This window comes from Puntigrus tetrazona, chromosome 2 (assembly GCF_018831695.1).
Source record: "Puntigrus tetrazona isolate hp1 chromosome 2, ASM1883169v1, whole genome shotgun sequence".
Taxonomy (NCBI): Eukaryota; Metazoa; Chordata; class Actinopteri; order Cypriniformes; family Cyprinidae; genus Puntigrus; species Puntigrus tetrazona.
In genome coordinates, this window is record NC_056700.1 from 21,663,295 (window position 1) to 21,687,647 (window position 24,353).

A 24,353-nucleotide genomic window follows, 5' to 3' on the forward strand; every position below is an offset into this window, starting at 1 on the left:
ACCTATCCAAAGCATTGCAAATTGGTCTGCATTGTCCAACATAAGTGTACCATGATCATTGTTAATTTGATGAAAACAAAAGTAATTCGGAAAGTGCTTTGAAATATAAAGTTAGTAAATTTCAGATTCCAGTTATCACACACACACACACACACACACACACACACACACACACACACACACACACACACACACACACATATATATATATATATATATATCGAAAGAAGTCAACACAACTAAAAATCAAGAATGTTTTTTTTATTTCTTAATTTCTTAAATTCACTCCCTCAACAGTAGTTTTTCACTTGAAAATGCTAATAAAAAAAATATTTAAGTAATGTAAATGAATAAAACCTTTTATAATTTTTTTGAACAATGGATACGCATTTATCTAGTTATTCCCAGCTGTAAAATATTATATCAAGAAATTATGAATAAAAAATATTTTCTAGAAATTCTTTCTAAATCCAGTAAATCATGTAAAATCAGAAAATTGTGTAAATCCATGGGACGTTTGAATATTGTTAGTGGTCTTGCACTGGAAAAACGATTGTCTGGTGATTTTTACATTACAATTAAATTTTTTTTAATTGTTATTAATTAATTAATATAGTGTTATGCGTTCAGAGCTCAGAACATTTAAAAAGGACCAATTTGATTTTAACACTGAGCTTAAATCTGCTTTTTTAAATGTCACCGAAAAAGATTCGCAAAGCATCTTCTGTGACTGTCTAACAAATTAGATGAGCAAAACCCAAACTTTTCTACGAACCTTCGACCAGTAACGAGTAAACAAACGATGGACTGTTGTTTTTTAACGTTGTATGATTTTATGCAATGTGGCTATGCTGAGCTGAGAAAGATGCAATGATCTGAACTGACAATATTTTAATGGAGCACATAAAAGCGTGAAAGTGATCAAGGAGGTTGGCGGGCCTGTGATCGCCACATTCGCTCGCTTTGAACTCTCAGGGAGGAGCACAATGCTCTCATTCAGAGATTGGCTGAATGACAGATGCTCCCTCTTTCGCCCCCCCCCTCTGTCTCTCTCTAACGTTAATGAATTCAAACAACCCGCCCCCTACCCATCCAGCTCTCTTTCTCTTTCCCTCTTTTTCTCTCACCACAGAACATTTCCAGCCTTGGCAAGTTCCTCGTGATTTGCTCTCATCGTCTTAATGAATTCAACTGGGAGTGCATTGGCCCTGATGCCCACCCCCTCAGAGAGAGGTCCAGTGCTCTTGCATATATCTGCAGGGCTGCTCCACGCTCTTCCATTGTTCCATCGGCTTCTTTCACCGACAGGTCCTCCGAGAGGGATTGTGAGAGAAAGCTAAGGAGGTGGGACGGCCTTGATGCGAAAGGAGCTGCGTTGAGTCTGTGCACCTGTGCTTTTAACTGGATCTCCTGAAGGCTGTAAGAAAATACGTTTTCCTATTGTAAGACTCACCTGTGGACAGGTGAAGTGGAATCATGGGTGTGATGTCACTGCTGCTGTTGATGGTGATTGGTTGGTGTGGTGGGGCGCCACCGGCGAGAGAGGTGTACAGAATGCCACAGAACGCACTTAAAGGTAGGTCAGGTATTTGCCTGCTTCTTCATTAACTGAAGAAATATACAAAACTGTCACTGGGGCGTCATCCTTTCAAAAGCTGTTAATATGTACACTTTAGGTACTAATACATAGCTATATGGAAATATCATGTAGCATTTAGGGGTAAATAAAGTATGTACAAATATGTACATTTTGCCTTTTGTAATTTGGCTTTTGTGACATATAAACCAATAATAATAATGCAACTGCTGGAAAAACGCCACCAGAATCAGTCCCTGAGTCTTGTGTGCCATCACAGTGAGACTGTTCAGGAGTTTAGCATAGTCACCACAAGCCAGAGTTCAGGCCGTTAATTAAGATCTCAATCAGCTTTGATGTCTCTCTCACTCTTTGAGATATAGAGATGAGCGGACGACCGCACGTGAAGCGTTGTGTTCGAGCATGACTTTGCTCGCTTGTTCTGGTAGAACAAGAACATGACTGATAAAATATTGCACACATATAGATTTTTTTATATGTAATTGTAGTTTTATCACAGCCAGTGTGAAATGTATTCAAACCGTTTGTTTTCTGTGCAAATGTTGGTTTGTTCAGAGAACATTCAAAGGCAACACCACTGTAGTGGTTGCTCAATGTTAAAATGATATGTTAAGTCAGCATTATTTATATAGCACTTTTTACAATTCAGACTGTCAAGGCAGCTGCACAGTATTAAAAATGGAAACTGTGTCTAGAAATATTGTTAGGTTCTTTTCTGGACTGACAAAACCAGCAGTTTAATTCTAGAATGGAACAAAGTGAGATATTGCAGAGGACTCATCTCTTTTATGGTCTTATCATGATGGCCGCCTTAATGTTTTCATAACATACAACCAATAAAGAGAAAATGTTTAAAACTCTTTAAAAAAAAAAAAAGTAAAAATTTTTAACATTCCGAAACTTAATGGAATCAATAGCAAACGTAAGACATTACTATATTTCTGTTCGTTTGGTCTCTGTGTAGTTTTTGCATTTGTTTGTGTGCACATCTGACAGTTTTATTGCTGAAAATTAATGTATCTTCTCTAATTCCCATAAACACAAAATCAGCAGTTTTCTGCTCCACTGAGGATAAATGTCTCATGTGTGACCCTGGACCGCAAAGTGTCAGTTTTTCAAAAATGAGGTTTATGCATAATCTGAAAATGGAATAAACAAGCTTTCCACTAATGTATGGTTTGTTAGGATATGAAAGGATGGAATAGGCTGATATACAACTATTTGAATATCTGGAATCTGAGGGTGCCAGAAAATCTAATTCTTAGCAGTGCATATTACTAATAGTTTTGATATATTTACACTAGGATAAGTTTATGGAATTTTACAAAATGACCATGATCTTTACTTAAAATCCTAATGATTTCTGGCATAACGTTTTTCCTTTGAGTTGCTTTGTGTTGGTTGTTTTGAGGGATACCCTCATCCGTTTCTGCTTCTCTCTGCAGCGCTGTCTGATAGAGGAACAGTGGTGATGGAGGCCGCTCTGTCCCGAGCCCTGTCTGCGGTGGACGCTGCTGTATCGGACCGCAGCAAGGCCGAGGCAGGCTGCAGAGGGTGTGTGCCCTGTCTGTTTCAGGACTGTGGACAGCGAAAAGGCGCCTGTGGTAAGCCTGAACACACACGCCTTATTTGACTCTTTGACTTTAAACACGGACGCTGATGGCGGTGGTAACTCTGTAGCATCTCCAGAGGACACGCAGTCAGAGCCCAGCTGTGAGGTCATCTCTCGCGCCCAGCAGGAAGCTGGTGAAGGAGAGAGGAGCTGGTTGCTGAGTCAGGCCTGTGGCTTCTATAAACGCCGCTGCACACCTGCGCAGGTGAACAAAGACCTGTGCGTCAGGGTCATGGGAGAGAGCTGCAGCGCTCGGGTCCTGCAGTGCAGTCTGCTCAACACCATGCAGAACCTGGAGCCGGCCACACAGACCACAGCACAGGGTGAGACAAAAAAACATACTTGCTCTTTAAACATTAGCATGTATTTTTACTGATGTATTAGTAATAATATGGCTTCCCTTATGTAGCTGTGTGTGGCCAGCGTTTCTCTGTTTCGCAAAACCTGACACAGCCTCGCTCTCGTATCATGGGGGGATCTCCTGCTCCTCTGGGCAGCTGGCCATGGCTGGTGAACCTTCGGCTGGACGGGGCTCTGATGTGTGGGGGTGTTCTGGTTGACAGCTCTTGGGTCCTCACTGCCGCCCATTGTTTTGCCGGGTAAGAGCAGAAATACACACCTACATAAAGTAATGTGAGGTGGGATAGCTACAGTATTGGGGGTAATAGTTACATGTATGGCATTAGGTTATTTAATTACAAAATAATGCAACTGTAATTAGTTACAAGTACAGAGAGAATTATTAAAAAACTTTACCATTTACAGTTACAGTGATGTTAACATTTTGAAAATGTTAACGATAACAAGGGGTTATGAATATTCTTAGACACATAGAGATTTAATTGATTTCTTTCCCAGAGCATTGACTGCTCTAAAACATGAAATACAGTTGTTTCTATAGGTTAGGACACAGAATAGGACACATGCTTATTTATTAACGGTTTTATTTTTGTATGGTTTATGTATATACTTTATTTTTTAAGAAGAACTGTTTTGTTCCGATGCATTGTTAGATTGCAGTGTTTCTCGGCAGAGCTATGCAAACATTTGATTTAAAAAACAGCATCACAGCTATTAAGCTATTCCTTGTTGAGACCTACTGTAATGTTAACCCTGCCTAGTTTAAATGTTTAAAAATGGTTAATAGTTAAAAACAAACATAATCTTAAAATAATTAAATGTAATCGATTAGATTACTTTAATGAACCAATTCAAGTAGTTACACTACTTATTACTTGTAATCTGTAAAAATATTGCATTTCCTAAGTAACCTTCCCAACTCTGGATACCTTGTTGCCTTTCCACTTAAAAAAATGTTCCATAACATCAAAAAGAAATGAACAACAGCATTGTCTTTTATTATTTTGCAGTTTTGACCATTTTATGAAAAGGCTTACAACTTGTGCTGTGCTTCATTGTTTTGTAGGTCAATGTAGGCCTACTTGAATTTTTCATAAATGTATAAAATGTATCTCACCCAATTAGGAGCCGTGGTGAGAGTTACTGGACAGCTGTAGTTGGAGAGTTTGACCTCACAAAAACTGACCCTGATGAGCAGGTCATGAAAGTCAATCGTATCATCACTCATCCGAAGGTAAACACATAAAAACTTTTCTTTTAATTTTATATATATATATATATATATATATATATATATATATATATATATATATATATATATATATATATATATATATATATATATATATATATATATATATATATATATGTGTTTGTGTTAAACAAGTAAAAGAAAAACAGTTTTATTATTTTTAAATGTGTCTCATCTGTGTCCCACCCTTTTCTTTTGGTGTAGTTTAACCCAAAGACATTTAATAACGACATTGCTCTGGTGGAGCTGAGTTCTCCAGTAATTCTGTCTGAACGGGTCACACCTGTCTGCCTGCCCTCTGACCTCGATCCCCCGGCTGGTACACCCTGCTTGGTGGCCGGCTGGGGCTCTTTATATGAGGGTAAGAAATCTGCATAACTTATATTTCTGAAAAAGAGCCCAGTAATACCACACAATGTTTGCTTAAAGTGCCCCTATTATGGGTTATGAAAGGTTAATATTTTGGTTTTGGCAATCCTAAAAAACAGGTTGACATGCATGCAAGGCTTTCTTATAATATGCATTTATTTTTACCTTATTTGTCCAACGACTCTCAAATGATTCGTTCAATGATTCATTTTTCCATTAAAGGGGCACTTTAAAATGCTGTGAAGTGTTTATTTACGTTTGTCTTGATTCTCTTTATGTGTGTAGACGGTCCCTCGGCAGATGTAGTGATGGAGGCGAAGGTGCCTCTGCTGTCTCAGACCACCTGTCGCAGCGCACTGGGGAAGGAGCTGCTCACCAACACCATGTTCTGCGCTGGGTACCTGTCTGGAGGCATCGACTCGTGCCAGGTAACTCCACATTGTCAAACTAACTTGCATGATGAAAACCACTCCTGCAGAAACAGCACATATGCTTTATAAACACAACATCTGCTTTACAATCACCGGATTTGAATCTGTGCCTTTGCATGTTTACAGGGTGATTCTGGAGGGCCGTTGATCTTCCAAGACCGTTTATCGGGCGGTTTCAGCTGTTTGGCATCACCTCTTGGGGGGATGGCTGTGGGGAGAGGGGAAAGCCTGGCGTTTACACACGGGTCACCGCCTTCTCTGATTGGGTCATGACAGAGATACAGAGTGAGTTGCTCAACATGTTGCACACATATTACCGAAACAGAATATCTTCACCACTGCGGGTTTAAACCCTCTTTCTCTAGAAATCAGCCTTTCTACTCAATGAAAAGCCACAAATCCGGCAAAAATCTTTTACATTCCATTCTCCAAATTCCAGAGTCTTTCGGGAGTCGGGAGCCCACATGTCCTGAGCTGCTTAAGACAACTGAGCTGTCTGAAGAACAGCAGATGTCAGAATTTACCACGCTCTGCCACTTCTACACACTATCCTGCTCTTCGACCCTCGACCCCTCTGCCTGCCAGCGTCTCGCTCAGGACAAATGCCAAAGCCGGTTTAAGAAGTGCCGTAAGTTTTCCAGACAGTTTAAATAAAAAAAATAAATTATTAAAAATTAAGTCACACTTTATAGTAGGTGCCCTTAACTACATGTACTTACATCAAAAAAGTACAATGTACTTATTGTGTTCATATTGTCCTGCAAAACTCTTTTGCTGTTATTGAGGTGGAATATGGGTAGGTTTAGGGCCAGATTGGTGGTACTCGTAGATTTAAGGGTGGGTTAAGGTGTAAGGGATGTATAAATATAATTACAGAAATTAATTACAGATGTAAGTACATACTGGCATTTTTAAAAAAATAAGTACAATGTAAAAACATGCATGTAAATGCACTGTATCAAATCATTGCTTTAAACGTAATTACATGGTAGTCAAGTCTAATATAAAGTGGGATCAAATATTTAAATAGAATTAATCTATAGTACAATTTTCCAGATTTTGGAATAATAGTAAATTCAGCCAACTATAAAATTACAGCAATGGTAATATATAGTCATTTTGACTAGCTTCTTAAAAAAGTGTATTCGGTGATGATTTTTAAATTGAAGGGCACTTGTTGGCTCGCTCATACACTTCTATAAAATGAAAAAAATTAAAATTTAAACAAAATGTACAAAAAATGTACTTTAATCTTGTAGGCATGTTATTTACATTTAATATAAACTTTAAGATCTTTAATGTGACCTTGCGATGATAAATATACTAAAATGTGTTTGAAATACATTTATTTAATGTTAAATATACAAGTACATTTACATATTTATGTACATAATAAAAATTGCACTTTTATACACGTATACCAAACTTTTATAAAGTCTGCTAAACTGGAGCAACTAATTGTGTTCTTCACGTACTTTAATATTGCAGATGTAGTGCTGAAATCTAGCTAAATATATACTGAAGTGTATTATTGTACCAATATTATTCAAAGATCATAAAATCCTCATTAATAATGATATTAAAACACAATATAGGCTTAATACTAATAAATGTGCATTGTGCAAAAATGGTACTTCAAATAATGTTTAATTACCAATATGCTAATAGATTTGTATTATACTGAGTATGAAATAAATGTATTTTAAATATATAACTTTTTTACTTGGGTAGTTATGTACTGTATGTCCAAACATGACTGGCATGACTCTTAAACAGTAATACAGATAAATGTAGTATACTGTTTTCTATTTTAATATATTTAACAATATATTTACTTTTCCTCCATCTACTGCTTTTCTCAACATCCAATGCCTTTCTCTCTACAGAGTTACATTCCTTCTTGCAGACTCTGCTGGACTTGCTTCAGAGGGCCGATGACTACATCAGAGATAAAGTCGATCTGACCTTCTTTACTCAGACTCTTCCTCAGTTGGTGGAGAACGTGTACAGCTCTGCTCATATACCACGAAGACGCAGAAATGCACTTGAAACAGGTAGAGCCATTAAAGCCATTTCCGCATTGTACCTGTACAGCCAATCAGATCAAGACGGATACAATGTTTTCCGAAATGAAGTAGCTTCTGTATAGATCTATATACATCATTGTTCGTATTGTTATGCCAAACAGCATATTATTCTCAAAGAACAGGTAGGCAGGCCAGCATTATTCCAGCACGTGGGCCCCCTGGTGGACGACTGGGAGAGCTACCTTACAGGCATTGCTGAAGATCTGGATCAACACAAAGAAGTAAAGAACTCACAGGAACTATCTGAGGAGCAACAGCTCTTCACACCGGTAAATTCACATTTTAGATGTTTTAGATGTGATGGAGCAGCATGCTAACTACATTTATGTTTAAAAGAACACTGTACTATTTTTGAAAACAGTGTTATTATCGAAATGCCCTAAAGTTGAACAGTTGAGTTTTAACGTTTTCAAATTCATTCAGCTAATCTCCTGGTCTGACGGAAGCGCTATCTTAGCATACGTCGTTGAATCTGATACGACCATTAGCAACCAGAGATGAGATATTTTCCTATTTAAAACTCGATTAGAGAGATTAGCGAGATGCTAATGGTCTAATCAGATTCAATGATCTATGCTAAGCTACAGCTAAAAGTACTATCGCCAGACCCGGAGATCGACTGAATGGATTCGAAAACAGTAAAACTCAACTGTTTAACTCGAGGGGAGTTGGAAAACGAGCCTATTTTATTTTTTTTTAAATGGCATGTTCCTTTTAAAGCAGACATTAGTTAACAGTGAATTAAAACCAATCAATTTTCAGGATGAGGACAGTGAAAAAGCACCTCTTCAGCAGCTCGACGGATCACTGCGATCCTCCATCGCTGCCCTGCGTTCCAAACTAGAGTCACTGCACATTCCTGTCATACCAGAATTGGACAATCAACTATTTCAGAGAGATTTTACCTTTCCCACCACTGGACAACAACAGCAGGATAATAGTGACAAATCTAGCGAGTCTGTACTGTCTGCTGACATTTGGACTGCTTTGATATATAAAGCTCTGAGAGGAAGCGGCACAGGAAGTGTCACAGGACGTCCGGTGGTGACAGCATCCTCTCGGGATGATATGGATACAACATCAAGATCTGAGGAACCTCCAACACAACCATTGAAACTCAAGAACCAGAAACAACTGGTCCCTACCCAGATGTCCCTGCTTCAGCAGCCCCTCTTCAAAAGTAAGACTTTTAATTAATTTTCTGCAATAACTGGATTGTTTTCACTTTTTATATTCAAAACATGTATACTTAAAAAAACCAAAAAAAACATGTAAAATACATGCTTCAGGCTGAATTAAAACCCTCTAATGGCCTATAAATAAAAGCTACATGGTTTAACATTTAAAAGCAGAAATTAGAAATTAGGACAATCAGAAATATTACTTTTATGTAAATAAAATAATTATAATAATTTGTATTAATAATATTAAGGATAGTTATCCATTATTTATTTAATAATAAAATAAGTTAAATACTAAATATATTAAAATATATTTTACAGTGCAGTTGCATTATTGAAATAGTATTGCCATAGTATTGCAGTATTGATGTCCAGACTAATAGTCCAGACTAATAATTAATAATTGTTTCAGAGCCCCTCTGGAGGAGAAAGAGAGATCAGCGCAAGCGACAGAAAAGAGGAACCAATGACAAAGGTACAGTTTCTATTTTTATTTTTATTTAGCATTTCTATTGATTGGGAATTGTTATGGAGGTTGTTTGTTAGATTTATTTTAAGGAATATGAGTTTTTATTATTTACTGTTTTTAAAGACTGTGTTGTAAGGCTTTATTCTTTGTGTTTTGTAGTTTGCTCAGGAGTAACTGAATCAGCTCAGCTGGTCAGTACCACCAAAGAAATGTACAACTGGATCCTGTCTGTTCCATCTAACAACATAAACATGATCTTCCAGGAGGTGAGTCTGTGTGTGTCCTAGAAGTAAAATAAGGTATTATAAATGCCTTCTACGTCCTTCACTTTTGATCAATTTAATACACCCGTGTTAAAAAATCTACACAGAAAATCTATAAATAAAATGTTTTAATTCTGTATTTACCTTTTTTGTTCCTGTTCATCATCTCAGGTGCTGGTTGACCTGAATTCTAAGAATGAACGTGGTTTGTATCAGTCACGCATCAAGGCCACTGTCGGTGGGCGACCTTTGACCTTTTACAGCTTGGTGGGTTTAGAGAATGAGGCGTTCTACCGCAGCATGCCACGCATCATTGCAGTCGCCATTGATGCTCTAAAAACATAAAACACACTCACGTACGCTGCTGAAATTATACTTGAGCTGGAATGGCATCCCCAACGTTGAACATTATTACATCTTAAGCTCTCTAATGTGACCTGCTGCTATGGAAATGATTGGATGGGACCTCACAGGACAGCGGACTCTTCTGGAGTTGATCACTACGTACTAAGACTGGACTGATGGTGACTGCTTGTCCACCCTGACTTAACTTATTTCACAGAGACAGAGGTTGATCCTCCTGTCTGAGCTGCAAACTGTACAGATATTATATTTGATGTTTGTTTTATATTTATTTGTATTTCTTTGTATTTTTTATATGGAAAATAAAGATGAAAACAATTTAATGGAGTAAAAGACTTAACTATATTTAAATAAATGTTGTCTTCCTGAGCCTGTCAGAAAGTATTTTTTTAATTTACTAATACATATATGTTGATATATTTTCAGTTTTTGGCCAAAAGAGAAAAACAAAAAATTACTATATAATTTAATACCGATAAAAAGTGAAATTAACACTTTGCAGTAGATTCCATTAGTTAAGGTTAGTTAATGTATTAACTAAATGAACGAACAACGAACAATACATTTATTACAATATTTATTTCCTAATGTAAGTTTTAATGATGATACAGTTGTTCACTGTTAATTCAGAGTACAATTATTTGTTAACACACTGTTGATTTTGATAATGCATTAGTAAATGTTGAAATTAAAGATTAATAAATACTAAAAAACTATTGTTAATCTGTTAATAATATTAAATTTAGTATGATTACAATTGTTAAGTTAAATTAAATTATTAAAAAGTCTTACTAAATTACTTTTACTAATATTATTTAATAAAATAATAAACCGGCATGACAAAGCGTTTTTGGTTTCAGTTTCTTTGCATCCCTAAATAAAGCACAATAGTCTAATAATAACTCTTCAATTATTACAACTGTTAAAAAGGCAGTTTAGTATATAGTATGAGCTACAATATATTTTTATAACTAAAACTGAGCAGTTCACTTTCAATTTAACTTTTAGCTTTTTTTCTCTCTATTCCTTCTTTTCAGCTTTTTGCTCCTTCCCTTTCTCTTCCTTTCTCTTTCTCCTTTTTTCCCATTCTAATCCTTAATTCCTGTTGTGTTTCTTAACCAGTTCTTTTCATTTCTACTCATATTTATCACAGCGCTACCGAGATGGGATAAATCACCTTATTTTAATGCACTTGCTATGGTCATGTCAGCTCATGGCAGCTGAACATCTCTGTCAGCAGGAAGCAGCGCTGCAGAACTCAGGGGGCATTTTTGTTGGCTCACATTTAATGTCTGAGGTGTTTTAGTATAGGCTACGGGAACTGAGCTAATTGTGCTGTTTCGCGACAGGTGTCCCTGCATTACCAACAAACGTCATTCTGATTCTTTATTTGGAGCTGATGACAATCTTCTGGGCTTCATAATAAGCACTAAAGATTCTGGAGGATCCTAAAGGAGCTGCGAAAAATGGCATGCTGCATCAGTACTCGATAGCTGACAGTTGCAGCTCATTGTCTTTTCCACCTTTAAAAAGCATTCTAAGTGGTTTATTCAGAGCAATGTAAATTCACTTTCAGTGCCAATCAACAATAGTTTCACAGGTTGAGCTGGTTATATAATCCTTTAGTGTGTTTCAGGACCGGTTTAGGCCCCCTATACTTATGACAGTATAGAAGCACGAGATGAGGTGGTGGATGCCAGAAGAACTGTCACAGAATTGATGCAAACAGCTGTTAATGTATTCTTATGTAACGAATGACAGGATTGGATGAACTAATTTCTCTCACTCTCTAGCTTGAAATTCTCAATTTCAGTGCAAGAATTCTATTCTATTCTATTCTATTCTATTCTATTCTATTCTATTCTATTCAAATGGAATTATCTGGAAGAAATTTGTATTAATAAACCCTGCATCTCTGATCCTCAAACAAACAACTAGTCTTGAATCCATCGTTCCAAAATTCCAAAGCGTTAAAAATAAACCCCAACACTGAGTGGTGAAGGATTGTAATGGTACAGGCTGGCAACACACGATATTTCTGAACTCTCTGTCTATGATCAGATGTTATGATCCCTTGTTACTTTTTACTCAGACAGCTTGACACATTAAATCAATAGTTTAATCAAAGCATCCATAAATCAACCACCATCATGCATACATTGGTTTGTCTGCCTGTCTGTTTTTAGATTTACTTATTTGCTTGTTTTAACTGTTCATTCACACAAGACCAGCTTAGGCAACAGTATCTATTTTCAGCTCATATGCTTGAAATTGCTGAAGTTTTGTAAAATATAATTTTGAGGGACTTACTTTTTAGAACAGTTTGAAAAAACATTCAAAGCTAAAAAAAACCTTTTTGTCAAATAGTGTATGGTTGAACGACTCATTCATAAAGACAGTTACTGTATGAATATTTTTTTCATTAAATCTGTGTTTTTGACAAATCAGCTGAGCGAATGTTTAAATGTCTTGTACAAAACCATTTTATTTCCCTAAAACCTACATTTTTGAAAAGGGCAAGTATACAAGTTTCTCATTTGGTGTATCTCCAAGACATCTTAAAACATAGCTGACTAACTGCAGCTGTTATAAATTTATGCGTCAGAGATGCCAATAGGTTTAAAATAATACACTAGAGGATGCGATCCCCATTAGTACAGCTCAAAGATCACACTCTATAAAACAAGCATGAAATCTTCACTAAAAATCTCAAGATTGAAAGCAAATTCAACTTCTCAATTTGTAAATGAAGGAATTTATGGTGTTATGACCCTCTTTGTCTCCCCAGACGACAATCGTTAGACAGAGATGAACATATGACAGCTGATGACACACGTCCTTCCACAAATCATGCCCGGGACACCATCTGTGCACTGACTTGTGGGAAATACTGTAACCTTATCTTTCTGCTTTACATCAGAGAGAGAAACAGATAGAGAGAATATAACCAGTTCCTGTGACCTCGCTTTGAGGTCTTCGATGAGTGTGTGTGTGCATGTGTGTATAGTGACAGCTGACAATGTGAGGAACTGTATGGGTACAGACTGTGTGGGCATTCTGAAAATAACAATGAGGATTCTGGTTTGGAACCACACCTATTTTTCCCATAACCCTTCCCATTCCAAAACAACTGTGCCCCCCATCCCTAACACACACACACACTGACCAGGTGCTGGACAGCCTTTCTTCACTAATGCTGCTCTGAGGATATTAAACATGTATCTAATCAACTCTACAAAAACCATCTGGTTATGGAAGCTTCTATCACTTTTATTCTCAGGTAATACTACATGTTTTGAGTTGTGAAGGTTTGTGATGCACGTGGATTATATGCTATATTCAGTGGGTTTATTCTAAATCTTTTTTTTTACAAATCCAGCTAATGAGTTAACTAATTCAGTACATGCAGACCATCATAATATGTTATAGAAAGAATATCTGGCACACACATCCTTTATGGCACCAGTGGACTTTACATGTTCTCACTTTGTCTTTATGAAGTGTTAAAGTTAGGTGTGTGTGTGTGTTGGCATGCTAAACTTTCAAACAGGGTGTTAAATAGGGTGTTAAATCCTTGTTGATCTGCACAAGTATTACATATAGTAAAAGCTTGCCTTGCCTATAAACATACAAAAAAGAAATTATATATATATATATATATATATATATATATATATATATATATATATATATATATTTTGGAAAAACAAATAAACAAATATTTGATTAAATCTGGAAACAAGACAAAAAAAAAACATTTAAAATTGTAACTTTTTCTAAATGTTTTCCTTATTAAAATAAAAATTAAATGAATTTTTTTTTATTTTGTATTAATTTTTTTCAGAGTAAAGGTACAATAATTTTTTTTTGATGAATAATAGAGCGAAGAATTGTATTGACATTGTATGCTGTGTGTTTTAGATGCGGTCTGTAATCTAGAAGGATCTCTACACAGAGATCTAATGGTGGGATACAACAAGAACATACGGCCTATGGAAAACCTTGGTGACATCATCGATGTGAAGATCAAGATGACCCTCACAAACCTCATTTCTCTGGTAAAGCTCTGCAAAATAAAAGTGTGCGTAATCTGTAACTCTATGGTTTATCAACCTTTCTTCACGTTCAGAAGGAGAAAGAAGAGACCCTCACCACTTGTGTTTGGATTGAGATGGTAGGGACAATCCCATCCGTGTATATGCACAGTATAAACAGTGATTTCAGACTAAAATATTTTTCTTTCTTTCTCTCTCTCTTTCCAGAAATGGCATGATTATCGACTCCGCTGGGCTAACAGGACAGGGTTTGAGGTCTATGAGAACATCACACGCATGCGTCTTCCCTCTAAAGCAATCTGGCTGCCCGACATCGGCCTGGAGAACAAGTGAGAGACTTAATTATTAATGGATTTAATTATGCAGATTATCCAACAAAAAGTAGCAATACAAATCCTTCCAACTGGCATCTTCAACTTTTTTTGTAATTTATAGTATAGAAAATAACTAGCTTCAAATTGGTAAAAGAGTGTTTTAGTCCATCCGATGTGACCTGTTAAATACTTTTGTGTGTTTGTGAAGTGTGGACGGGCGTTTTGAGGTGGCTCTCTACACCAACGCCCTGATAGATCCTGACGGTAGCGTGGTCTGGTTGCCTCCTGCCATCTACCAAAGCTCCTGTGCAATAAAAGTCAACTATTTCCCTTTTGACTGGCAGAACTGCAGCATGGTGTTCAGGTACGGCTGAGCTGCCTGTCTTCACGGTGTTGACTGGTGGAAAACGCGGAAATAGGACGAGTAGCTTTATTCTGGCTTTCACTCTGATTGCTTTGGCAGGTCAGAGACGTACAATGCCAATGAAATTAAACTGATGCTGTCAGACGAAGACAACATCACCATGGAGTGGATTGAGATTGATCCAGAAGCTTTTACTGGTACTAAACGTACAGTAGCACATTATTATTATTATTCACTAAAAGAGAAAAATATAGTTGTTGGGTTATAAAACCCAAAACTGCTGTAAAACCGGTAAAGTCCTGTAAATCAAAACACAATGTAAACATTAACTAAAATTACAGTCAACTTGATAAACACCGGATCACAAAATGTAACTAGCCTATTTTATCATATAGTTCTTTATGTAAAGTAGGATATACTTGTGTAGAGCGATATATATATGTAATATAGCATATCTCGTTATCTAGTTTGATTACTAGAGTATTATCAGAAAAAAGGATAGTTACATGATGGTCCATGCTGTTAAGATTATTATATATTAAATATTAAGATTTAATTAACATCATCATCTTCTGTAAAACTGCTTTAACACAATACTGTGATAGTGCTATATAAATTTTACTTGACTGTTTTACCATAAATTCAGTAAATATATAATTACACATATCTGTGCATATGCATTTGCTGCTGCCCTAAAGCAATTTCAAGGGGGAAAAAAGACATATAGAGGTTTTTATACATTTATGGGGTGTTTTAGGTGGACGCTAAGGTTCTCAGGGTGAAAATTTATCGTACATTGCAAACAAATACGATTAGTCTACTTAGAAACGTGAAATCACATTTTAACTTCCCCATATCAATTCTGGATATCATTTCTTCTCAATTTCTTCACCAAATGATCCCTAATTTCGAGGATGAGTACAGAAAACGTGTCTCAGCAAACACCACTAATAATCATAATGTTCATTAACATGCAATATTATTCTGTGCCCTGATTGGTCAGAGAATGGGGAATGGATTATTAAGCACCGCCCTGCGAAGAAGGTCTTGAACAAGCGATACAGCCCAGATGATTTGGAGTACCAGGAGATCATCTTCTTCCTCATCATCCAGAGGAAACCGCTGTTCTACATCATCAATATCATCGTGCCCTGTGTCCTCTTCTCATCCCTTGTGCTGCTCGTCTACTTCCTGCCGGCCAAAGGTCAGACTCCATAGCAAATGCTAAAATATTTTGCATGGCTGATGACCAATAGACTTGCTATATTAGTGTTATTAGTGGGATTTTTGAAGGACATAAACAAGAATGTAGCTAGTAATGGGAGAAACTTGTGAATAAATATCTTTATCAATGAAAGACATGACCTTTTATTGCATCAGTTTGCATCAAGATAATCAAAATTAATTGAATTAGTAACATTTGCATTAAGAGAATCACTTTAACCTGTCATTTAGTTCGTTTCTGATCAGTGTGTTTGTGCTTAGTATATTGAACTAATTGCTTGTTTTTAACAGCTGGAGGGCAGAAATGTACAATGACCATTGCGAACCTACTTGGTCAGACTGTCTTCCTGTTCCTTATTGCCAAGAAAGTGCCAGAAACTTCCCAAGCTGTTCCTCTCATCGGAAAGTGGGTGTTTGCTTTTATTGAGTCATTACAATTTTCATCCGTTTCTGATAAACTTGTATTTAATGTGTGCAACATGAGAGAAAACAGCTTACCCACATTTTCTTTTGGCAGGTATCTGATGTTTGTGATGTCTGTGACAACAATAACTGTGATGAACTGTGTAGTGGTGTTGAACGTTTCTCTGCGAACTCCAAACACACATCCCATGAGTAACACCATCAGAAAGGTAAGACTGGACTATCTAACCATTTTTCCCTTTTTTTTTGTCCAATCGATTACAACATAAGGAAAAAGTTATTATATAATCACTTTTCTCTCAATTGTTGGCATACTCAGGTCTTGTTGAACATCCTTCCCCGTCTGCTGAGGATGACGATGCAGCGCTGGACACCTGAGCAGGAGGAAGGGGATTTTAAAATGTTTGCCCTGGGCAACGGCACGCCGCTTCGATGCAGGAGACGAAGCTCTTTGGGATTAATAGCTAAGGCAGATGAATACATGTTCAGAACAGCACGCTCAGAGCTGATGTTCAGTCGACTGAAGGAGAGAAAGGGGATGCTGAAGAACACACTAGAGAAAATACGTGAGTTAAATTAAAATATAAAAGTTTGGGGTTGGCAAGTTTAATTTAATTTAGTTATTTTGGAAATAAATTAATATTTTTATTCAGAAAGATTGCATTACACTGATCAAAAGTTTAAAAACATTTATTTACATTATATTACATAAGTAAACGCTCTTATTTTGAACACTCTTATTATCACAATAGTGACCCTCTCTGTGAAATCCAGGCTGAAGTATCAAAACCTAATTAAAATTAGGTTAATTAATAATTAATTTCATTATGATTTAAATCTCTGTGTCAGTGTTAAAGATATCAAGATTACATTTTCAAAGATTTTTTTACCTCATGATGGATGATTTTATGTAGAAAATAGTAAATCACCAAAAAAAAGGACTTTAGCTGGGTTTTAGCCAGGGTCACAAATGTTATCTATATATTTTTCCTTTTTTATTTGTGATACAGCATAAAAGACTTCTGTGAAAAAAAAAAAAAAAAAAAAAATATATATATATATATATATATATATATATATATATATATATATATATATATATATATATACACATATACATATATTAAGAAAAACTTAATAACAAATAACAAGACAAAAATGTATCTTCATTCTTAGAGTTATAAATTGCACAAGAGAGGTTTATCTTTAATGTTAGAGTTGTTGTTTTTTTTCTCTCACACCATAATGACACTTTAATTTGTCAAACAATATTTGTTTTTAGATAATATTTTTAGATAATATTAATAAACAAAAATGGCATGTTTCATGATAAATACACTAAATAATTTTTTGAAGAATGTGCTTTTTGTCCTTAAATTTGCTCTTTTGTGGTCTGACCTCAGAAAACGGTCTGGGAGGGAACACAGCGCAGGATCTGGAATTCAGTTTGGCTTCAGCGTCACCAGAAGTGCAGCAGTGTGTGTCTTCCTGTAAACACATTGCAGAAAGCGCCAAGCACCAAAATGACTTTCAAAGCGTGAGTGACCGTTCCAGAATTCTCCAAACATGGCTGAATGTGTCTCTCATTTACACAAGAACAGTAGATGTTTGTGTTAGGGTTTAACCTCCCAATCCCAGGAAAACTGATGTTGACGTCTGAATTCCAATCATCCTTTCTTTCGCTCTGCAGGAAAATGAAGAATGGTTTCTGGTTGCCAGGGTGATTGACAGGATGTGCTTTATCGTCATGGCGCTGTTGTTTATACTGGGCACAATCGCAATCTTCCTGATGGGACATTTTAACCAGGCACCAACCCAGCCATTTCCTGGAGACCCTAAAAAGTACCTGCCTGAAATCTCACCTGGAGACATCACAGGCTGAACCCAAGTTTAAAACCAAATGGCAGACTCAGAGAAACCTCCAGCAGACGTCTGGAGGACTTTGTTGAAGATGTTCTGGAGACTAAAAGCCATCAGATTGTTCTATACTATGGCAAAGGAGCTCTCAGCACTTCAGTTTAGTAGTGCTACAGGCCATCTAAAGTGATCAAAGATCTCCAGAGAAGAGAGTTGATTGGATATGAAGCCATTTGAGACTGGCTTCGTTGAGCTTTGATGAGATGTTGATGATTATGAAGGTCATGCTATCTGCTTGTCAATTCCTTTATCAGCTTTCATTTTGTGTGGTGATTTGTTAATGCTTTGCTCAAAATAAAAAAAACTAACCTTCTCTCAGATTTAAATGATGATCTTCTGCATGAAATCATGTGAATTGTTTCAGGTTGGGTAATATCACTCTTCTACCCCCCACTAACTTGAGGAGGATCTTAATTACATGGCCGACTGCTGCTTTTCTGTCTGACAAAGACCAGATCCGGGAAGGAGAGAGAAGGGCAGGAGGGGGGTGTTTGGTGTAAGAGTAGCATTACAACTACTAACACAGTATTTGAAGCTAGCGTGGAAGCTGTTTCTCAGTAAAGGACACCACTGCACCTGTCCAGCAGCTCCTAACAACTCAGGACCTCTAATGGTAAGAGATGTTCTTACACTGTTATTGTGTCTATTTAGCTGCTGAAGTATTACGGTTAAGGTCTTAAAGGGATAGTTTGCCCCCAAAATTCTGTCAATTTTCATTCACCTCCAAGTTGTTGCAAACTCTCCTTTTGATTACGAAAAAAGATATTTTGAAGGATAATGGTAACATCATTGACATCAAATGTATTTTTTCCATATTATGCATTTGGATTCCAACATTCTTCAAATTGTCTTCTTTTGTGATTAAAATAAACAAGAAACTGATACAGGTTTAGAATAACATGAAGGCGAGTAAATGATGAACAAATTTTCATTTTTCAAAATAATCATTAATCATTAATAATCAAATAATCATTAAATAAATATTATTCTTACATAAAGGTTAAATCTTTTGAATAATGTTTGTACTAATAATTTCTGTATCTGTTTATATTATTGTTTTCATTTTAATGGACATAAAGCATAAATACATTGTTATATGATGTATATTGTTATATTATGGTTATGAAGAGCTTTTTACAAAGAGACATAGTTTTAAAACTTATATTAAAAAAAACTTAAAACATATTACAGTCAATCTGATATTAGTGGCATTTTTGATTATGATATGATAGGAAAATAAACAATTTGCAGATAATATTCATAGTGTTAGATTTGTTAGAAAGCAACAGTAGAATGGCTCATGTTTTAGTAAATTCACATCTGGTCTGCATTCCTACCTCTCCCTTTATCGTTTCTAATGAAATGTGTTGAACATATAAGTTTACACTTTTAGTGACATTTGACAAAAATGTGCTTTGACTTTCATATCGCTTTTACCTCCCGTGTTTTCCCTCTCAATCAGGCCTCCCCGTCTGTGACCGCTCAGCCTCTTCCGTTTGGACTGGAAAGAGAGAAACACATCGACATGCTCTTCAGAGCTTTCCACAGACAGGTTAGACCTACCGAAGACGTACAGGACCTCACTCCCGCGGATGCAGGCAGGACAAGAGGACAGGATGGAGGAGCTGGATGGAAAGAGAAAGACTGTGAAAGACTGGGAAAACTGTCTGTTCTGAGACCAGTCACAAGACTTCATATTACTACCAGACCGGAACTACAAGGTGAATAAAACTTCTTATTGTGTTGAAAATAATAACCTTTAAAGGTGATGCTTAACTTTAAGGTGAAACAGAAAACTATTCAAAAGACAAAGAATTGCTTTGAAAAGAAAATGTAGAAATGATTAAAATAATGAAATTTATTTATTTACTTTTTCAAATAAATTTATATTTATATTTATCAAGGATGTCAACACTATCAGTAAAAAATGTTTTATTATATATGTATTTATTTTTATAAATTATAAAAATTATATAATTGTATACATTTTAGAAATTATATATATATATATATATATATATATATATATATATATATTTTTTTTTTTTTTTTTTTTTTTTCATATTTTTATTTAAATAAAGAATAATAATAGAACCGTTAAAAAAAGCAGTAAGCAGCACAATTGTTTTTAATATTGATTATAATAGGGCACAAAATCAACATATTATAATGGTGAATAATTTATAAATTATTAAATAAAATAAATTATTATTATATTATACAAATAAATTACATCATATTTTTTGGCGTTATCTTTAAAGGTGTATTAAGGATGATTAATGGAATAGTCTTGAGTTTTCAGATACATTATATTATTTCTTGTGTAAATATAAAAAGGTTTATATTTCTGTGACATATCAGGTCCTCAGTGTGTAGCCCGGAGAACATACAGCATTTCCACAGAAAGCAGTGATCAGCTCTTTGTGGCAGTGGAAGGTGAATATAAGAGTGTCGTTCTGTAAATGGTCACATTGTGAATCAGTCTTTAAGATGATTAAACTACATGTCAAAGCCACCAAAGCAGCCACATTTAAACTTTGAACACACCACAAAACCTCTTTTTGTGTTCCTGCCTCTGTTAGAGAGCTCATGCATGTGTATGCAGTGCTGTGGTCCAGCTCGATCCTGTTCACTACAAGGCTTTGATAAGGACGCAGAGTGTGTCTTTCTGTTTGAGAGGCCCCTGAGAGCGGAGATGTGCTGGCTCGGCTGCTGCCTGATGGAAATAAGGGCCTATACACCAGAGAGAGATCTTATTGGGACAGTTCACCAAAGGTAGACATCAGTCTCATGCAGCTAGAATATTAATCCACAATGCAAGAATCATGATATTTAAAGAGCTTGAATATACAGATGCAAAGATCCCAGTGTTCTAACAAAATACCAGCACACTTGTTTGTATTCATTGTGATTGAGTCACTGAGATTTTATTAATAATTTGAAAAAGTTTTTACTTTTTTACCACTTTTTTTACTTTTACTTTACTTTTTTTCTTTTTAATTTAATTTTAAAATGTGCCATATTAAATGTAAGTTTTAGTTCTTTGTTTTTGTTATGTTTATTAGTGTTTGTTTACCTGGAAAATATTATTTTTACTTTCAGTAATTTTACTATATCAAGTTAGTTGAATATGTAAAATGTTAACTTGGGAATGTTGCTTTTAGCTGCAATACATTTATATTAACATGCAAAAAAAAAAAAAAAAAAAAAAATATATATATATATATATATATATATATATTTTTTTTTCATTATTATTATATTTTTTATATATAAAAAATTATCATGATTTTATGTTTTCATTTCATTTTTTCATTTTTAAAAGTTTTAATACTTTTGTTGTAAGTTTTTGTAATTTTTATTTAATTTTGTTTTTAAACATGTCTAAATAGGTTTTATTAATTGTTATTTCGGTTTTAGTTTTACTCATACCAAGTTAAACTAAATTAAAATAAGAAAGGTTGGCTTGGGACCTAGTTCAAATAAAATAATGTCATATATTTAAATTTATATTTAAATGCAAATTTTTCATAAAATGTTTTGCAAATGTTTTAGTTTTGTCATTTTTGACTTTTTGTTTATTTGATGCATGATTTGTTTAACACAGTACCAGTTAGCTTAAAGGAGTTCACATTTCAAGGTTTTTTTTGTTCCTTCCTCCAACAAGAACTATCAGTTAGAAAAGCTGAGATGCAAGCAGTTAGCGAGCATCGTTGGATCATCAGTATGAAATTAGAGGTAGAGTTGAGTGTCATCATCATAGCAGTGATATGAAAAGCCATGTTTTAAAATGACAGACCCTAGTGATGCCATGTAGATAGAGAGGGGAAGTGGTCCAAAAACTGAGCCCTGAGGCACTCCAGTAGTTAGATGCTGTGACTCGGACCTCACATCTCCAAGATATCTTGAAGGACCTATCTTTGAGGTAAGACTCAAACCATTGGATTATGGTCCTGAGATGTTATTTGTAGAGTTGACAGGAGGATCTGGTGGTTAACTGTGTCAAAAGCAACTAAGTTTAGTTTAACGTTAACATTTTTTTTTCAAGAAACAACATTTTCATTCAATTTTAGTTAGTTTTGCTGTATAATAGATCTGGTCAAATCAAATTAGATGTTGTCTAATGGATTAATCTCCTGTACCACAAATCTATTATGAAGACAAGACCATCCACATGATGCCAACTATTCTGTCAGATAAAGTCACCATTGTGTATTTACTAACTGCGACAGACAAAAAACCCTCCAGTAATCTCTCTCAGATTGAATAGGGAGTGATGTGGTGAACTTTCTGAGATGAAACCATCAACATGACCTCCTTCTCAGGACAGCTATGAACAAAGACCATGCCATGTTTGTTTGTTGTCACACACCAAGCCTTTCAGCATCAGGTCATATCAGGCTAACATAATATCAGTCACACACGAAAGAACATTCTCTAGGCTCAGAGAAAACTCTTCTTATGCAATCTGCAAAAGACTGTGTATAAGCCCTGAGGTGTTTATCAGGTGGAGCATGTTCACGCCGTATTTCGAGGTCTGCGACTCTGAGGGCATCTCGGCCGTGAGGATCCAGGGCTCCTGCTGCAACACTCGCTGCCTCTCTGAGCAGGAGCTGCAGGTCAGAAACCCTCCAGCAGGCCATTTGTGTCAGCCACCTTTTACATGCAGTTCTAATTATACTCTGTTCTAATTATTGTCATGTATTGGGGGCATCAGCTGGTTTCCAGTATCGGTGAGAGTATTGGGCGCATATGGAAAAGGTGGCCTGGATATAATGAGGATTGTAACATGGATCATGAGTATTTTGGACTGGACGGTAAGATTAATATACACATTCATATCAAGTGGTTTACAACAAATAAACAATGAGTGACCTATCTGTACACACACACACATATACATAATTTTTTAAATAAAAATATGAAATACATTAGAATTTTTTTTTTCTAACACATTCTTAATTTTTACTGTACTTTTTTGATCAATGTAATGCGCCATTACCAAACAAATTTTCATTCATTCTAAAAATAATAATAAAGTATTATAAAAATAATGTAAAACATTTAAATTAAGCAAAAAAAAAAAAAAAAAAAAGCATGACAGTAAAAATTTAGGTACATTTTTACTGTCATACATACCTAACTTGTCAAAACGGTCTCATTTTAAAACCAACTATAAAGACCAGCATTCCTAGTCTGCTTATAGCCCAAATAATTGTATATCCTTATAAAACTGTAGTGTGGCTATTAAAAACAAATCTTTCTCTCAGTGCCTAAAGGAATGAATTTGAACACAAAAGTGCTGTTACTAGCCGCTGCCTTCCTGTTGGTAAGTTGTCAACCACACACAGATGCTATTTTATTCATATGTACCTGATTTATTGTTTATCTCTTTTGCAGAATCACATGTTTTTTGAGATGAGCTAAATGAAAATGCTCTCATCAGCTCTGAAGTGAAGTGTGAGCCCAACAATGTAGAATTATGGTGACTCATAATATGTTTCTATGACAACTGCTGGAAATGTATAGATGGTTGATGCTTTTCTGAGCTAATTGCATCTGAACTTACTGTTTGACAAATATCTAAGGCCAACATGAAAACTAACTTTTTTCTATTACATGCCTTCTAATTCATACAATTATAGCAACTAAAAGGCATTTTAGGATCATCCAAAAAATCCACCTTCAGGTCAGAGTGCACCGATTTTACTAAATAAACAAAAATAACTTTGACGCGCCAATAAAAACCAGTTTTGTTTTTAAAACCAAGCATTTAAATATAATTTTTCTAACAAGTTATTGTTATCTGATATTTATGGTTACTTTGCAAGTACTGTACTACTTTTTTTTTTTATTTATTCTCAATCTGTGTGGCGTTTCTGAATATTATTTTGCCAGTCTTTACAGGGTTAAATGTTCCACGCACCCTTTTGTAATACAAAATGCTTACAAATATGCCTATATTTCTGCATGTAATAAAGATTGAGTAAATTGTGTTTGTTGGTTTGTTCATACTTTAAATACAATCGAATCTAGTATCACTTCTTTACTACTTCATATGAATATACTCTC

General features: G+C 35.4%; 3 protein-coding genes across 4 annotated transcripts in view; all 3 read left to right on the top strand.

The window, feature by feature from the left end:
* The window catches only part of prss56 (serine protease 56), a 20,861-nt gene extending 10,555 nt beyond the window's left edge, over nt 1–10,306 (top strand). The window contains 16 exon segments of the mRNA XM_043262117.1: nt 1,133–1,576; nt 3,043–3,201; nt 3,278–3,532; nt 3,619–3,808; nt 4,695–4,803; nt 5,026–5,182; nt 5,476–5,618; nt 5,748–5,769; nt 5,772–5,906; nt 6,061–6,249; nt 7,508–7,675; nt 7,826–7,977; nt 8,471–8,888; nt 9,302–9,364; nt 9,518–9,624; nt 9,793–10,306. Coding sequence (XP_043118052.1) covers nt 1,477–1,576; nt 3,043–3,201; nt 3,278–3,532; nt 3,619–3,808; nt 4,695–4,803; nt 5,026–5,182; nt 5,476–5,618; nt 5,748–5,769; nt 5,772–5,906; nt 6,061–6,249; nt 7,508–7,675; nt 7,826–7,977; nt 8,471–8,888; nt 9,302–9,364; nt 9,518–9,624; nt 9,793–9,966 — 2,541 coding nt within the window. The 5' untranslated portion in view covers nt 1,133–1,476 and the 3' untranslated portion in view covers nt 9,967–10,306.
* Nucleotides 10,307–13,149: 2,843 nt separating this feature from the next.
* chrng (cholinergic receptor, nicotinic, gamma) lies at nt 13,150–18,594 on the top strand. Its single transcript, XM_043223826.1, has 12 exons — nt 13,150–13,264; nt 13,906–14,042; nt 14,114–14,158; nt 14,247–14,368; nt 14,562–14,717; nt 14,817–14,914; nt 15,721–15,921; nt 16,233–16,347; nt 16,459–16,573; nt 16,684–16,930; nt 17,768–17,901; nt 18,055–18,594. The coding sequence occupies exons 1-12, from the start codon at nt 13,201–13,203 to the stop codon at nt 18,244–18,246; spliced, it is 1,626 nt and encodes a 541-aa protein (XP_043079761.1). The 5' UTR covers nt 13,150–13,200; the 3' UTR covers nt 18,247–18,594.
* Nucleotides 18,595–18,736: 142 nt separating this feature from the next.
* On the top strand, nt 18,737–24,277 carry LOC122328123 (phospholipid scramblase family member 5). Of its 2 annotated transcripts, XM_043223839.1 has the most exons (8): nt 18,737–18,894; nt 19,744–20,002; nt 20,643–20,717; nt 20,864–21,056; nt 22,789–22,900; nt 22,999–23,098; nt 23,552–23,610; nt 23,682–24,277. In XM_043223839.1, the coding sequence occupies exons 1-8, from the start codon at nt 18,892–18,894 to the stop codon at nt 23,706–23,708; spliced, it is 828 nt and encodes a 275-aa protein (XP_043079774.1). In that variant the 5' UTR covers nt 18,737–18,891; the 3' UTR covers nt 23,709–24,277. The 2 variants fall into 2 exon arrangements, with proteins under 2 accessions (XP_043079774.1, XP_043079771.1); XM_043223836.1 differs by having other exon boundaries at nt 23,552–24,277.
* The last annotated feature ends 76 nt before the right edge of the window (nt 24,278–24,353 follow it).